The following is a 16,032-nucleotide window of genomic DNA, read 5'->3' as shown; positions in this document are numbered from 1 at the left end:
CAGGCTCCGCGGCCATGGCTCGCGGGCCCAGCCGCTCCACGGCATGCGGGATCCTCCGGGACAGGGGCACGAACCCGTGTCCCCTGCATCGGCAGGCGGACCCTCAACCACTGCGCCACCAGGGAAGCCCTGACAAGTGATTTTTAACTAAAACAAGGACAATGGGATATTATGATACTCCTGATCTTATTTAAACTTTCTATTTTAGGTGGGGTTTTTTTTGTTTTTTGTTTTCCCTGACACTTCTTCAGCAAGGGAAGTGGGGAAGGAGAAGTGCCACCTCACTACTGCCAGGTGGGGCAGAAATCCAGGTTCTCCATTTGGTTTCTATTGACAACCAAGGGGTGGAGGGGCTCCTCATTATTGCTGGGCATGGGTAGGAATTCTGACTCCCCACTAGGCTTCCATTATTACCATCCCAGCTAGGAGAGGTAGGATTGCCTTATTGCTTTTCCCATATGATCCCCACTGATCTCATAGGAGTGGTGGTGGTAGTGGCCTCATTACTGCTGGGCAGTGGTGAAAGTCCTGCCTCTCCAATCAGCCTCTTCTGGACACCACCCTAGTGAGGAAGGAGAGGGGTGCCTCATTACTGTTGGGTGTGGGGTAAAGTCCAGGCCTCCCACTTGGCCTTTGTTGGTTTGGGTAGGGATAAGGCCACAGTTTTTACTATGGTGCATGGCTAGATTAGGGCAGTCATTATCCAAAAGTTTCTTTTAGAAAGGTTGTCATTTTCCTGGTCCTCTGGCTACAGAGTGCAGGCTTTTTTCAGGGCTTTTTAAAAATCCACACCCATTGGTATTTCTGGGTCACTGGCTCCAAGTCTAGGATATACGTGGTAAAAAGAAAACCCACGGAACTTACCACTGTGTTGCTCTGTGGGTCCCAAGGTCCCTACATAGTCTGCTTTCTTCTCAGCCTTTCAGAGTCTTATATTTGTTTTACATATAATATGCAGGATTTTTAGCACTTAGTAGGAGAAACAGGGAGAAGAATATATCTATTTCATCTTCCTGGAAGCAGAAGTCCTTGGAGGAAAATGGATTCCTTAACTAGAGAATGCTTTTTTAAAATCCTTTCTAAGGGTAAAAAGAAAAAGATTAAAGAACGGAAAAAAAACCCCTGTAAACTGTAATGACTTAGTGAAGTATACATGGAGTAGTTTTATATATGTTTGCCAGAATTTCAAGTGATTTCCATTTGATCTTAATTTCCAAATGTGTCCAGTCTAACTCTTGATTTGATCAATGACTGAGAACCAGAGAGGGGAAGGGACTAAATTAAGGCCACAGAGGGAGTCTGAGGCAAAACCAAAATGAGAGTTGAGGGTTTCTGACTTGTAGTCAGTGCCATTTTCACTTACTAGGCCACTTCTTTCTCTTCTATGAGGGAAAAATAAGGGGCTGGACCAGAAAGTCTTCAAGGGACATCTCCAACTTCAGTGTTTTGTGATTTTTATGACTGTCCTGAGCCTTGCTTCCCTACTCCCTATCTCATCTTCTGCTGCTACTATGCTAAGCCTATAACAAAGAATGAAAGTTGGGGAGAGCATAAAAATCCACAAATACAGAAAATATATTGAACTTTGTATTTGTGATGACTGCTTCTTGCTACATATTTAGAAAAACACTTCCCATACAATCTGTAGCTGTACAATTCTAAAGGCAGAGCTGTGACTTGTTTCTGGATTCACTATGCACATGATCTCGTGGCACTCGATGTAGGTGAGCATGGTAAACTTTACTCAGGAGTCCTGCTTTTATGACTAAAAGGAGCAAAGAGACAATAATAGCAGCAGCTATGGTAAAAGGAAGCTTAACACAGTGGCATACTGCTGGAGTTTGAACACTACCCACTGGTTGTGTGACTTCGGGCAAATCATGTAACTTCTCTGAACCTCAGTATCTTCATCTGTAAAATGGGGACAATAATAATACCTAAACCTTATTAGTTCTTCTGAGGACTACAGGTTAAAGCTTAGAACAGCAGCTATTAGCTGCTGCTGCTGCAACTGTTGTTATATCATTCATTGGAGGCTTATTATAAACAAAATACTAGATAGACACTTTGCATATATTATCACATTTAATCCTATAATAATCTTTTGAGGTATGGGATATTATTATCCCATTTTATGGATTAAGAAAGTAGCATATTTTATTATTAAAATCATTTGTAAATATATAAATTAGTATTAACTAAACAGATAAATTACATTCAAAAACAACATTTGAAGCCAAGAAGTAAAGTAGCAAAAACATCCCCTGGCACATTCAGAAACCATAATCAGTAACGCATCCAGTGTTGCATTACCATGACTATTATTTATTATTAGTTTTATAATTTAAACTTCTCGAAAAACTTTTAAAGAGCAAAGTAAAATCATAGCCTGTTCACTCTATGGGAATATTAGGCCTGATTTCCTTGGGCTGATCTTTGCAAAGTGCACACACTGAGCTTAACAGGGCACACCCTGGATTCCTGTAAGGACTCCATATATACTCGATACAGAAGAATTCTTTCTCATCATCCTGTAGCTAGAGTGGAGAATCAGAAGGATAAGGTTTAAAATTAAAGCTTGATGAGGCTTTTCTGTCATTTAGAATACCCTTCACTATTTTCTTTTTATTTCTAGTTTTAAACTTTTGGGAGAAAAATACAACAAATAATTCCTTGCTTGATACTCATCCACTGTCTGAGATTATTCTCTTAACACTTTCTGATACAAGAATAAACATATACATTTTAAAATGTGCTTACTGAGGCAGAACGGTTCCAACATATTCAGAAACGAAAATTCACTCTGTAGGTTCATCCTTCGAAGGAGCATTCTGATCATCAAGGACTTGATTTTCTCAGGCCACGGTTTAAGTAGTAAGTAGCCAGGAACATAGAAAGCATATCAAAACCAGCACAAAAGTGGAGTGGCGAGCTTGCCTTTGGGTGACTCAGACATTCGCTCAATTGTTGGAAAGAGCAGAAAAGAGCGAATTACCTACAGTTAAAAAAAAAACACTTTGATGAGTTTTCTTAAGGGATAAGTCATTGCTTTATTGTTTCTTCTATATCGTATCCACAAAGGACTGGGTTTTATAATATGGCTAACAATCTATTCAGACTGAGAAGAAGTACCACCCACTGCCTTCTCAGCCCTCAACCGACCTGGATAGGATATAAGGATGTCCCTTAAGTTGCTGGGGTTAATTTTCAGGGTGAGGAGGAAATCAGATTCCTAGATAAGGTCTTGATTGTGACAGCAACTCACAACCCCTTTGAAGGATTGCTGAAAGTAGAAATGAATGTACCATGTTAGTAGTTATACCAACTTGACTGACTAATGATGCCAAAAGAGAATAAAGCTACATAAAAGACTCCATTTCTAGTCAGAATTTCTTTTATTGATTATATTTGGAGATAGTTCACTTTTGAAAAGCTCCTCTATTCCTTAATCTTACCAGCCAAAGATAATCTCTAATAGGACCAAATATATTTTTAGCAACTGATTCAACCTCAATAAAGTGTAGGTCAGGGACAAAAGAAGCTGGGAATTTCTATCTATGTGGGAAAATGTTTAAGGACAAAAATATCATTTCAACTCAATTCATTAGAATATCATGAAATATATTTTAATAATACACCAGATGAAAAGAGCATCACTAAAACATTTAAAATTTACCATTATTTACCATATTAATATTAAAAAAATTAATATATAAAATAATTTATATGGGGATCATATAAACAGTTAAGTATAATCCATATAAATAATAGGATAACATAAATGGAAGAGCTCATCAATGTCAGCAGATTGTAGAACAGGAAATGAGAATGGACACATGATTTTACTTTTAAAAAAACCTTTTAAATTGTTAAGTATAACATACAGAAAAGCATATAAAACATAAATGTTCAATTTAACAAATAATTTATAAAATGAACAGCTGTGTGGGTCAAGAAACAAGACATTGCCAGCATGGCATCTTCCCATCACAACCCCTTCCTCTGCTCACATCTTAGGTAATCTCTATCCTGACTTCCTTACTTTTCTTTATATCAATACTTATCATTCCTTAATACTACAATCACTTCCTTATTTTGCTTTATATTAATGCTTATCATGAACTGTGTCACCCCCAAATTGATATGACGAAACCCTAACTCCTAAGGTGACTGCATGTAGAGAGAGGTAATTCCGGTTATATAAGGTCATAAGAGTGGGGCCCTAATGGACAGGATTAGTATCCTTATAAGGACAGACACCTGAGAGCTTACTCTCATCCCAAGAACACACAGAGAAGAGGTCTGGAGAACACACAGACAGAAGGTGGCCATCTACAAGCCAGGAAGAAGTTTCACTGGAAACTGACCATGCTGGCATGCTGATCTTGGACTTCCAACCTCCAGAACTATGAGAAAATAAATGTCAGTTGTTTAAGCCACCCAGTCCATGGCATTTGGTTATGGCAGCTTGAGCAGACTAATACCTATCCCTTAATACCATAGTTAATTTTTGTCTGTTAATGAACTTTATATAAATGTAATCATGCAGAGTATGTTTTTGTATTTTACTTGCTTCACTCAACATTGTTTATAACATCCAACCATGCTGATACATGTAGCGATAGCTCATTATCTTTGCTATACAGTTTTCCACTGTAAGAACATAACACAATTTATTTTACTGACAGATATTTGTGTTATTACAAATATGCTGTTATAATATTTTTACACACATCTCTTGTGCATGTGTGCATGTATTTCTGTTGACTGTATCACCTCGAAGTAGAAATATGGTGTCATATGGTTGCACACGTGCAGCTTTAATAGGTAGTTCCAATTTTTTTTTGAATTTTTGAATTTTATTTTATCTATTTTTATACAGCAGGTTCTTATTAGTTATCCATTTTATACATATTAGTGTATATATGTCAATCCCAATTTCCCAAATAGTTTTTCAAAGTACTTATACCAATTTACTCCCCTACCATCAGACATGAGGGTTCATATTGTTACATTTCCTCACATTTGGTACTGGCAAACTTTGTAATTATAATTGTAATTGACTAACCTGGTGTTTTAGAGGTATTTCATTGTGGCTCTAATTTGTGTTTCTCTGATGACTGATAAGGCTTTTATATGCTTTTTGGACATTTTCTATATATCCTTTGCAAATGTCTTATTTAAGTCTCCCATTTTTCTATTAGACTGTCTTATTTTTTATTGATTTGTAGAAGTTGCTTTTTATTTTAGATACCAGCCCTTTGTCATGTTGCAGTTCTTGGCTTGCCTGTTCAACCCTTATTCTTTTTTTTTTTTTTCTTAATGGAGATAAGATCTTAAGTTTGATGCAGTTGAATTTAACAGTCTTTTCTCTTACAGTTATTGTTCTTTGTCTGTGGTTTAAGAAATTCTAGAAGATATTATTTTTTCATGCTACCTCTTATCTGTTCTACAATGTGGATTTAAGCCTTGGGCTGTGTTTAACTTCAGCTGTGAGTCTGTTCCTTTGATTTCAGGCATCAGTGATCTGCCACTTCCCTTATGTATTTACATTCTTCCTTCTGGATGAACTTGATGCACTTTTCCTGGTAGGACCTGACAGTAAAGGTGGGGTTTTGTGGACTCAGTCTCTTTTTTACCTTCCACTGTTGACAGTCCTTTTTCATAGTAACCTATTTGATGGCACTGACCAAATGTTAAAGTTGATCAGGTAACACCTGTCATTCTGCCTTCATGTCTGTCTCACTAATAGAGAACAGGGATTTGAGGGTGAAAACTGTGGAGGACTCTTCTTTCTAATCATGCTATCTTCTTGTTCTTCCTTGGTCATATCTATCAGCTAAGTGCTTAGCCATTTCCTGCAGACTTTTCCTTTTCTCTCAACAATATCTGAGATATTTTAGTTGTTTATTTTTGGTCACAGTAATTTGATCTCTACTAGATCTCCTCCTCTGTCACATAAGTAAGAATGTACTGTTCCCTGTGGCCTTGATGTTCTTTGGGAGCAAGGAGGCACAGCCTTTTCAGATGATTTTTAAAATGCTGAGTTGGTAACAACACATGGCAAAGTGCTCATAATGTGCTTTTTGAATGAACGCTGAGTTTCACCCAGAATATGGGAGTTTCTGCCACCTTGGCATCTTCTCAAGCACAAAGCAGAGGAGATGCTGCATGGACTGTGCTTAATAAAGGCCTTTGGGGCCTTTATGGGGCATTCATGGGCACTTGTGATGCAGATCACTGTGGGCTCCAGAATGTCAGGGATGATCCAGAATCTTCCAGTCAGAGCCAGCTGCCTGTATTACAATGGGTTTATACAAAGGTTATATATAAAGATTTACACAAATGTTACAGGATCTCTGGGAAGTCTGACTGGACAAGAAAAGTCAGTTAAAGGAATCATTCTCCCTGGATGCCAATTTCAGTGTGAACTCTAACTCAATGCATTTGTCTTGGTTTTTTTTTTATTTTTATTTTTATTTTATTTTTGGCTGCATTGGGTCTTCACTGCTGCACACGGGCTTTCTCTAGTTGCGGCGAGAGGGGGTTACTCTTTGTTGCGGTGCGTGGGCTTCTCATCGTGGTGGCTTCTCTTGTTGCGAAGCACGGGCTCTAGGCACGTGGGCTTCACTAGTTGCAGCATGGGGGCTCAGTAGTTGTGGCAGGCAGGCCCTAGAACACGCAGGCTTCAGTACTTGTGGCTCATGGGCTCTAGAGCGCAGGCTCAGTAGTTTTGATGCACAGGCTTAGTTGCTCCGTGGCACGTGGGATCTTCCCGGACCAGGGATCGAACCCACGTCCCCTGCATTGGCAGGTGGATTCTTAACCATTGTACCACCAGGGAAGTCCCTAACTCAATGCATTTGAACACAAACACAGGAGGAATGAAGTCAGCTTCGGGATCCTGGGCCTTTTGATACTTGGTCACCTTCTTCTTCCCCTTCTAGCGTAACACAGGGACACAGCATTCCTGATCCATCAGTGATGACTATGGTGCTGAGGACACAGGGTAAGCAGCATGTGTAGCATGAGCATCCTAACTATAGTCGCCTTCAGTCTTGGGAAGCATAAGTAAAGAAACTGATAGCTTCCCGTTGTCTCCAGGGCTCTTGAACAGGTCTCCGTATTCTCGTATTCCACATGCAGTGGGTATGCTGCTGCTCCACCTTTGCCTTTTCTGTCCAAAGACATCCTTCAGGACTGCTCCCAATGGCTCAAAGTCAAACAGGGCCGCTATCTCTCTTAGAGATATGGAATAGACCCTTCAGACTGGCAAAAAATAAGAAACCTAACAATACCAAGTACTAATGATGTGGATCAGCAAGAACTCTTAAACAATATGGCATTAATTATTAGCCTTTATTCTTCTGTTTTCGAAAGTATGATCCCTTTGGTAGGTGTCTGGAGCTCACATAGAAAGTAAATTTTATCATATTGTCTAATGTTAGCAGTTTAATTCAGGGATCTGGCATTTCACTTGGATACCAAACAGCACGCTTTAAGACTGAGGGGTAGAAACGATAAAAAATCTTTTAGCAACTGGAGTGGTACTACAATTAACCACTGACTTTTATACCTTCAAATTCAGATTTCTTCCCCTATCTCTTGACGTAATTCTAACATCATGAGTCCTTCAACTCCTGTAAGTGCTACCAATGTTCTGTTGGACTTAAGTCTTGAGAGATTTCAAACAGGGGTGGATTTGTATAAAGCAATCTTTGGTGTTGAGAGAGGCAGGGTTTCTCACTGCCCTGCTGAGGCCTCTCAGCTGAAGGGCTAAGAAGGAGCTCCCTTCCCCACCCCACAGGAAGAGTTCTCCCTCGAGGCTGAAGAGCAGGTTTCTTGTTAGCAGCTGCAGTGGCAGCAAAGACAATGATGAAGAAACTGACTTCTCAGTCTCAGCTGGGCTCTCGTTTGTCACTCCCACCTGGAGCTATAGGAACACGATACGGTAAGAAAGCCAGGTCGGCCACAGTTCACGGTCACTGCAGGCTCCTTGGCAGCCAATGTTCTTCAATAATATCTCTAAAAGCTCGACGGCTTAGTTTTTCACTTTTTGGTTCATAATCTACCTGAAACTGATTTTTATGTGTGGTGTGAAATATGGGTCTAATTTAATTTTTTTCCATATGGAAACTCAATTGTTCCAGCACTATTAACTGCAAAGACTGCCCTTTTCCTGCTTTTCTGCAGTGACATTTCTGTTGTAAATCCTGGGTATATGTGAATAGGTCCTTTCCAGGGTTCTATAATCTGTCCTACTGGCCTACTTTTCTAACTCTGTGCCAAGAGCACACGTCTTATTTACTAAAGCTTTATATTTTGATATTTGGTAGACTAACTTAAACCCCATTTTCTTGTTCTTCAAAAATGCCTTGAGTATTTTTGGCTCTCTGCATTGGATACGGATATGAGTTTTATATGGATAAAACCCATATATCGATACTGAGTTTTATAAAATAACTTTTCTGTCCCTATTGGAATGATCGTATGATTTTTCTCCTTTCATTTATTAATGTGGTAAACTATCAATTGATTTTCTAATGTGAAACTAACTTTCCATTTTTGGGATAGACCCACCCTGGTCATGATACATCCTTCTCATGTTACTATATTACTATATTTGGTTTCCTAATACTTTGTGTAGGACTTTTGCATGTTGATGAGTAAGCCTGGCCTATAATTTGCTTTTCTTATATTATTTATTCCAGGTTTGCATATAAGGTTTTGTTAGTTTGAGAAAACAGAGTTGGAGACTATGGTTTCCTTTCCCATTATTCAGAGGATTTTGTAATATAATAGAATGATTTATTCTCTGAATATTTGATAGAACTCACCAGTGAAGCCTAAAGTTTGTTTTGTTTTGATTTTGCCACACCACACAGCTTATGGGGTCTTAGTTCCCTGACCAGGGATTGAACCCAGGCCACAGCAGTGATAGCGCCGAGTCCTAACCACTGGACCACCAAGGGAAATCTCTAGAGTTTTATTTTTAGAAAGATTTGACTATTGATTGATTCAATTTATTTAAAGGCTTAGGACCATTCAGGCTTTCTATTTCTCCTTGAGAATCTGTTTTTTTTTTTTTTTGTGGTACGCGGGCCTCTCACTGTTGTGGCCTCTCCCGTTGCGGAGCACAGGCTCCGGACGCGCAGGCTCAGCGGCCATGGCTCACGGGCCCAGCCGCTCCGCGGCATGTGGGATCCTCCCGGACCGGGGCACGAACCCGTGTCTCCTGCATCGGCAGGCAGGCTCTCAACCACTGCGCCACCAGGGAAGCCCTAGAGAATCTGTTTTGATGTTACCTTTTTCTAGGGATTTATCCATTTCATTTAAACGTCCAAATTTATTGATATGAAGTTATTTATAATATCCTGTTATTATACATCAATCTCTGGACCACCAGTAGTGATATTACCTCTTTTATTCTGTTATTGACTATTAGTACCTGATAGAGTAAACCTTTTATAATTATGAAGGAACTCTCTTCATCTCTAGTAATGTTTTTCCCTTAGGGCTTATTTTGTTTAATGTTAACATAGCTATACCAGCTTTCTTTTGGTTAGAATTTGCAAGATATACCCTTCCCACCCTTCTACTTTCTACCTTTCTATAGCCTTATATTTAGAAGAGAGTTGGATTATTATCTCTATCTAATCTGAAAGTCTGTGTCTTTTAACTAACATGACTAATACGTTTACTACATTTTCACTTAAAAAATGCCAATATTCTGGAGTTAAATCTAAAATCTTATTTTGTGCTTTCTAGTTTTTGTATCTCCTTACCCCATTTTTTCTTCTTTCTTACCATTTTTTGCATGAGAAAGATGTAAGTAATAAAAACATAAGTGACAGTAAATACTAAATAAAGAACCGAGTAAATGATATAACAATGAATAAAACGTGTATGTTAGTAAGTCACAATAAACGATTAATAATTTAAAAATAAGTATATGACAATCTAAGGAATGAATAATTATAAAAATAAACTAATAATACGTAATTAAGAGATGTATAATACTAGTAAATCTCAAGTCCTATGGTGAGGTAGGAAAGAAATAAGATAATGAAAAAAAGACTAGGAATTGCTGGAAGTGGTGGTGTAGCTCTAAATAGGGTGTTTACAGAAGGCTTCAGTGAAAGGTGACCTTTGTGCAAAGGCTGTTACGGAGTAGGCTGATGATATTTGGGAAAAGAGTTTTTCTGGGAGAGGGAGGAGCAAGTGCAAAGGCCATAAAACAGAACCTAATTTGGTGTTTGAGGAAAAAGCAAGAAGTACAGTGGGAGCCGAGTATGTGAGAGGACAGCAGCTCAGGCCGTGGCAGCTGTGATCGCAGGGGCAGCAGATGATGGACTGTCCAATAGGCCTCTGGATTTCACTCTGAGTAACTTAAAAGCCTTTGAAGGGTTTTGAGAACAGGGGTGATATGTTTGGCTTCCATCTTAATAGGATTACTCTGGTTATTGTATTGTTAATACTGTCCTAGAAGTACTATATCAATGAAATTTGACAAGATTTAAACAAAAGTAAGAGTTAGAAATATTGGGAAGGTAAAATTACCATTATTTTCAGCTTATGGTTTAAACATTAACAAAATCTCATGTATAAAAATAACAGCCTAAATACCACTGTAAAAAGAAATGTACTACAGTTATATAAAGAAAACTTTAAAATCCAAAGGGACATTTGTTCTTCCATTGCAAAAGAGATATAAATTCTCCCACAAAGTTAATCAATTCAGTTCATTCAATACCAATTAAAATAATAAAAATGATATTTATTTTGAAATTTGACGAATTATATTAATGTTCATCTGGAAAATGAAAGGCACTAAACCTAGAAATTCTGAAAAAGAAGAGAAAGAGGGGAGATTAGCTCTACTAAACATTACACATATTATGAAGCTACAGTAGTTAAAACTGTATGATCAGAAAAGGATCACACAGCTCAACAGAACAAAAAAGAGTCTAGAAACAGACCTGAACATATATGGGAATTAAGTTTATGATAAAGGTATCAGTGGAGAAAAAAAAAAAAGAGTTGTTCAATAAATGCAGTTGGGAAAACTGGAAAACAGAATTATTTATTTAGAATAGCAAAAGACTGGAGATGAATGTCCATAATTAGGACTGGTTACATAAATTATGATATATCTATTTAATGGAATACTATGCTATAATGAACATTAGGCAGACTCGCATGTGCTGACAATGAGGGTGTCCAAATTCTGTTTCTTCTTGGAAACCAGATAGTTGGAATTATGAATAAAAGGTAATTAGCAAGCTTCAAAGAAGACATTCTAAGCCTTGGGGCTCATATGTTCTCTGAACTTTTTATTTTGAAAGGACAAAGGTAATTTTGCTTATTTTCAGGTTCTTCAACTATATCCTATAAGTGATACTTGGAAAATTAGATGTCACTGAATAATGCAGTCTCCACTGATTAGAATTTAACTATTCAACTCTCAAACCTTCTGCATTTATAATGGCACCAGAGATGATAAGAGAAAATATTCATAACTAGGACTCTTAGGTGTTACAAATTCTTCAGGAAAGTAAAACTAAATTATGTTCTATCGTACTCTGCTTATAAAAGCAGGAGAATATGCTAAAACACATTACAAACACTTAAAAGGGGAAAGTTCGAAAGAAATGGTTTTCGTTTTTTGTCTTTTTTTCCCTGGCCAATCCACAGTTAACCAGAACAATCAACTAATGAAAATAATCTGTTTTCCAAGAAGTCTGGTAATTGAGTCCGGTATGGTAACTCATTGCTCATTTTAGTTTCAAGTTTATTCACTTCAAAATAACGGGCTTCCCTGTGTTTATTAAAATGTCCAAAGGAGTAAATGGTTAATACAGTTACTGTCATACTAAAAAATGTACCATATAGATTCCATACTAGTTATGTAACCCACAGTATCTAAGGAACTTCAGGCTGATCAAATCAGTCGGCAGAAAGAGGAAACAATCCGTTACTTTGTATAAATGATCCATTACTGTGACCTGTGTTAAACAAAACTGCATGCAAGGAAAAACTCTAAAAATACACGAGGAACTACAGGGTTACATTTGGTTGATCTATATCAATAATAAATTGAGAATTAAAGTGCACTCTGAAATCATGGGAATGTACTGAAACAATAAGGAAGTTCTAATGTGTACACTGAAGGCATCATTGCCTCTCAGAAATATAAGAAAACCAAAGATTGTTTATCACAACTAATAGTTGATGAAACTGGTTTTCCTCTCTTGCCTTTGGAGAGCAACAGTTATTACCTGTTGGGTGAAACTTATACTTTTCCTAGATACCATAACAATAATTTCAATGAAATTTATAGTCCAAATATGATAGGTTAAGGAACAGTAATAAAAATTTCTTTTATTCGTATAGACACCTACTGGCAAAAAAATCACTGAGGTCAAGGAAGTATACCCAATTTTATAACACAGCTGTGCAGAGAAAGTTTCCAAGTCTGTGTACATGACAAAACGTTTTCTTATGTTACTGTCTCATTAAAGAAAGAACTTCTAGGCTGGCCAATTCATTCTACTCTAAGGAAACATTTTTATATATTTCACATTCTCATTTGAAATCTGAGTCAACTTTTGATAATGAAGCACAACCATGTTTTCTTGACTAGTATGGGAAAGCAAATATACACAGTGGGACTTTTTATACAGGGTACGTTTGGGGAATTGGAGGCAGTATTTTGATGTTTATTTTTCCTGAATTTATTATTATTATTAATCATTTTCCAGAAAGGAAGTTAGGAAACAATTTGAAGTATAGCCATAAAGTAAGGAGTATGATATTCAGGTGTGGTTTTTGTACAACCTGTTTCATTAAATAGGCATTTTATTTTTAAACAGAGTAAAATCTAAAAAATATCCTCAATACACTTATACTGTTCAGATAGCTTATTTTTCTGGGGTGCAGCAATGATGCCTATATGTTATGACTAAATGAAGCCATGATAAACAGTACTTCAACATCTTTGAAAGAATGGCATCACTGCTACTTTCCCTATTTGCTTATCAGCTGAGCCCACCTGCTGCAGTAATGGCAGGATACTTCCCTACTATAACAAGCTGAAAACAAGAAAACATAGCACATAGTTTTTCCTTTCGTATGACTGCCAACATTGTTAAGACATGTCAGAGAACATGCAATATAAACCAGGCAGCCTTCAAAGATAAAGCTGTTAGTAGTCAAAACGCAGACCTAGGAATAATCCTAGTTTAGTTTATCTCTTCTCCCCAAAAGGCCATGTTTTCCTCTCTTTAGGATGAGACTACTCAGCTTATTTAATCGTATGTATTCAGCTTATAAACTGCAAATTCCATTCTATTTTAATGATCAAGAGCTTGCTTTTTGAGATCTTATATCCTGTCTTAACAATTTTATACATTAGTAAGACAGGAATATGCCCCACAGTAGGGAACTGCTTAGAATAACAGTAGTCATGACAGTTTACTATCTTCTAGGAATTAGGCTGATGTACTTTATATACATAATCTCATTTAATATGCATAACAACCTCATCAAGTAAATTTCTTCATTCTATAGATGAGAAAAGTGAGGTTTAGCTACTAGGTGATAAAGACGAAGTATGGACCCAAGGAGGGTAACTTCAGAGCCCATGCCATTAACCATTAATTACACCGCATACTTGCAGACAAAAGAATTTCTTAATAATTATTAATGTTTGGTGACATACTTGCAGACAAAAGAATTTCATAATAATTATTGTTTGGTGACATAATTCCCTGTGGTTTAAACAACTGCTACCATTATTGTTACAGATAGGCCAATATTTCAACATTTACAAGTGTTTCAAATCATTCAGCTTCAGAAATAACGTTAAATCCTAAGAAGGAAGATCCTTCAAAATTGATACTGAAAAAAAATTATGCCACTTCAATATGTTTTGCTTAAGATAGATGGCGTTCATGAAACTGACCACTTTTACCATTTCCCATTCATGTGAATTATACTCAGATCTTCTGGGGCAGAGATTTTCCTACACTTTAATTACCTGAATGTAAAAAAAAAAAAAAAAAGCCATTTCATGCATTTAATCTACATGTCAGCGTTGTTAATTACAAGGAACACTGCATATTTGCAGTGATATTTGCATATGATTACACTTAAATATTTGAAACATAGCTTCAAAATCTTCCTATAACCCATTCTTCTCAAGCTTCTGTCATTTTATACACTTCAGATTTATTTTATTTTGAAAGCAAAATACTCTTCTCCTCAGCTTAAAATCTCTTGTAATCTACTTCCTTTTGAGTCTTTCAGATTCAGAATCACTAAGAACTCAAACAGAAAATTAATGAAGCTTAAGCTGCTCTGGAGTACAGCAATCTATTACAGAGCAACTGTTATTCCAAACTGAACAGTGTTTTCCAGGTAGCCTCAGAATTCAGTGAATGGTGACAATAACAAACCCATCCTCATGTCTACAGCTCTGATATTCTCACGTAGCTACTATGGCCTTCGGCAACATCAGCTTTCTCTTGGTTAATAATGGCAAAGCTACACAGAATCTGAAAGAATAGCTTTGCTGATCAAAAAACTGTTACTTGGCAATTCCTTAAACTTGGAGCTGGAATACTCTGTGTGAGTCAGGAAGCAAGAAATTTGACAATGGGGTTGGGACTTTTCTAAGTTAGAAACGCCAGTCTTGAAAAGCTTAAGCCACTTGAGAGGGAAGAGTCGTTCATTGGGTTTATTGATTGTTTGTTAGTTTGTTCATTTGTTCACTCATTAAAGATATATTGGCACCTAAGATACACCAGATGCCGTGGTGAGTGCTGGAGACAAAATGGTGAAAGAGCCTCTGCTTTTAGAGAACTTAAAGTCGAATGGGAGAGGTATCTACAGTAACGCACGATAGGTACCGTGCTAAGGGAAATAAAGAGTACCATAGAAACATATAAAATGGGCACGAGAAACCTCTTATTCATTGTGGCGTATGTCAACTACAAATTGGCACTTGCCACTGGCACTTGCCATCTACCTCTACAAGGATTAAATCATGTGCTGCTGTAGCTGCTGACTTCCAACACCCGCTGAAAGGAGCTCAGGGTGGAGAGCAGAAATGAGGCCTCTGTGCTCCGGGGAAAACTGGCAGGACAGGTCTGCAGATAGTTAGGTATTTTCAGGAGCTGATTTTATGAGCCCAATTCTTGTATCTCCTCAAATCTAGAAAAGCACTAAAATCCTTCATGGTGACGTCTGCTCCTCGTGACTAGCAGAAACCTTCTGCAAAAAATATGTGCCTGATTGCATGTACTCCCCCGTCACCAAAATCACATATATACTGACCTTCCCCCCTACCTCTTTGGAGCAGTTTCTCAGAGCTATCTGAGACGCTGTTTCCCGGACTATAGTCCTCATTTTGCCCCCAGTAAAACTTAACTCACAGCTCTCATGTTCTGCAGTTTTTTTAAGTTGGCATCTAGGAACCTTTGAAAAGGGCCATGGAAAGAGAAACTGTTTGACAAACATTCATTGAATGTCTACATAAGCAAAGTGCTGTTGACAGACCTCAGGGTTATCCAGGGAAATCAGTAAAAAAGATTCTTCCCTGTTTAACTTTGCTGAAAGACACTGTGAAATGTATACGCTTCAGTTCCATACGCTAAAATACCACTTTCGTACCTGTACGAAGACCAGGCAAAGTTATCCATCACAGGGCTTCAGACTAGGGAGAGTGAGACAATGAAAGGGCCCATGGCAGAGACACACACTGGGTGCAGGCCAAAGCACCAGACAACAAGGGATTTCTGCCACAGAAGCTGTCCCAGTAAACACTCCTAGCTTCTCAGAAGTCAAAAGGAAGGCACAAAGTACGGCAAAGTATGTCCCATTTTATCTGACAGCAGGCAAATCCAACAGTTAGGGAAGCTAAGACCCCGTGAGATACACATTAAAACTTGGGGAAAAAAGCAGTTAACTCACAACAAAAAGTTAGGCCCAAATAATTGAAGAAAGTCCATAAACCCTAATACCAGCTATGAT

General features: G+C 37.8%; 1 protein-coding gene across 1 annotated transcript in view; it reads right to left on the bottom strand.

Moving 5' to 3' along the window:
- LDAH (lipid droplet associated hydrolase) overlaps positions 1–16,032 on the bottom strand; it is a 96,898-nt gene that overhangs the window by 25,927 nt on the left and 54,939 nt on the right. Inside the window, 2 exon segments of the mRNA XM_081253668.1 lie at positions 2,761–2,902; positions 2,906–2,995. Of these exon segments, the coding sequence (XP_081109794.1) occupies positions 2,761–2,902; positions 2,906–2,995 (232 nt within the window).

This window comes from Mesoplodon bidens, assembly GCF_964165515.1.
Source record: "Mesoplodon bidens genome assembly, chromosome: 14".
NCBI lineage: Eukaryota > Metazoa > Chordata > Mammalia > Artiodactyla > Ziphiidae > Mesoplodon > Mesoplodon bidens.
This window is presented reverse-complemented; position numbering and strand designations above follow the sequence as displayed.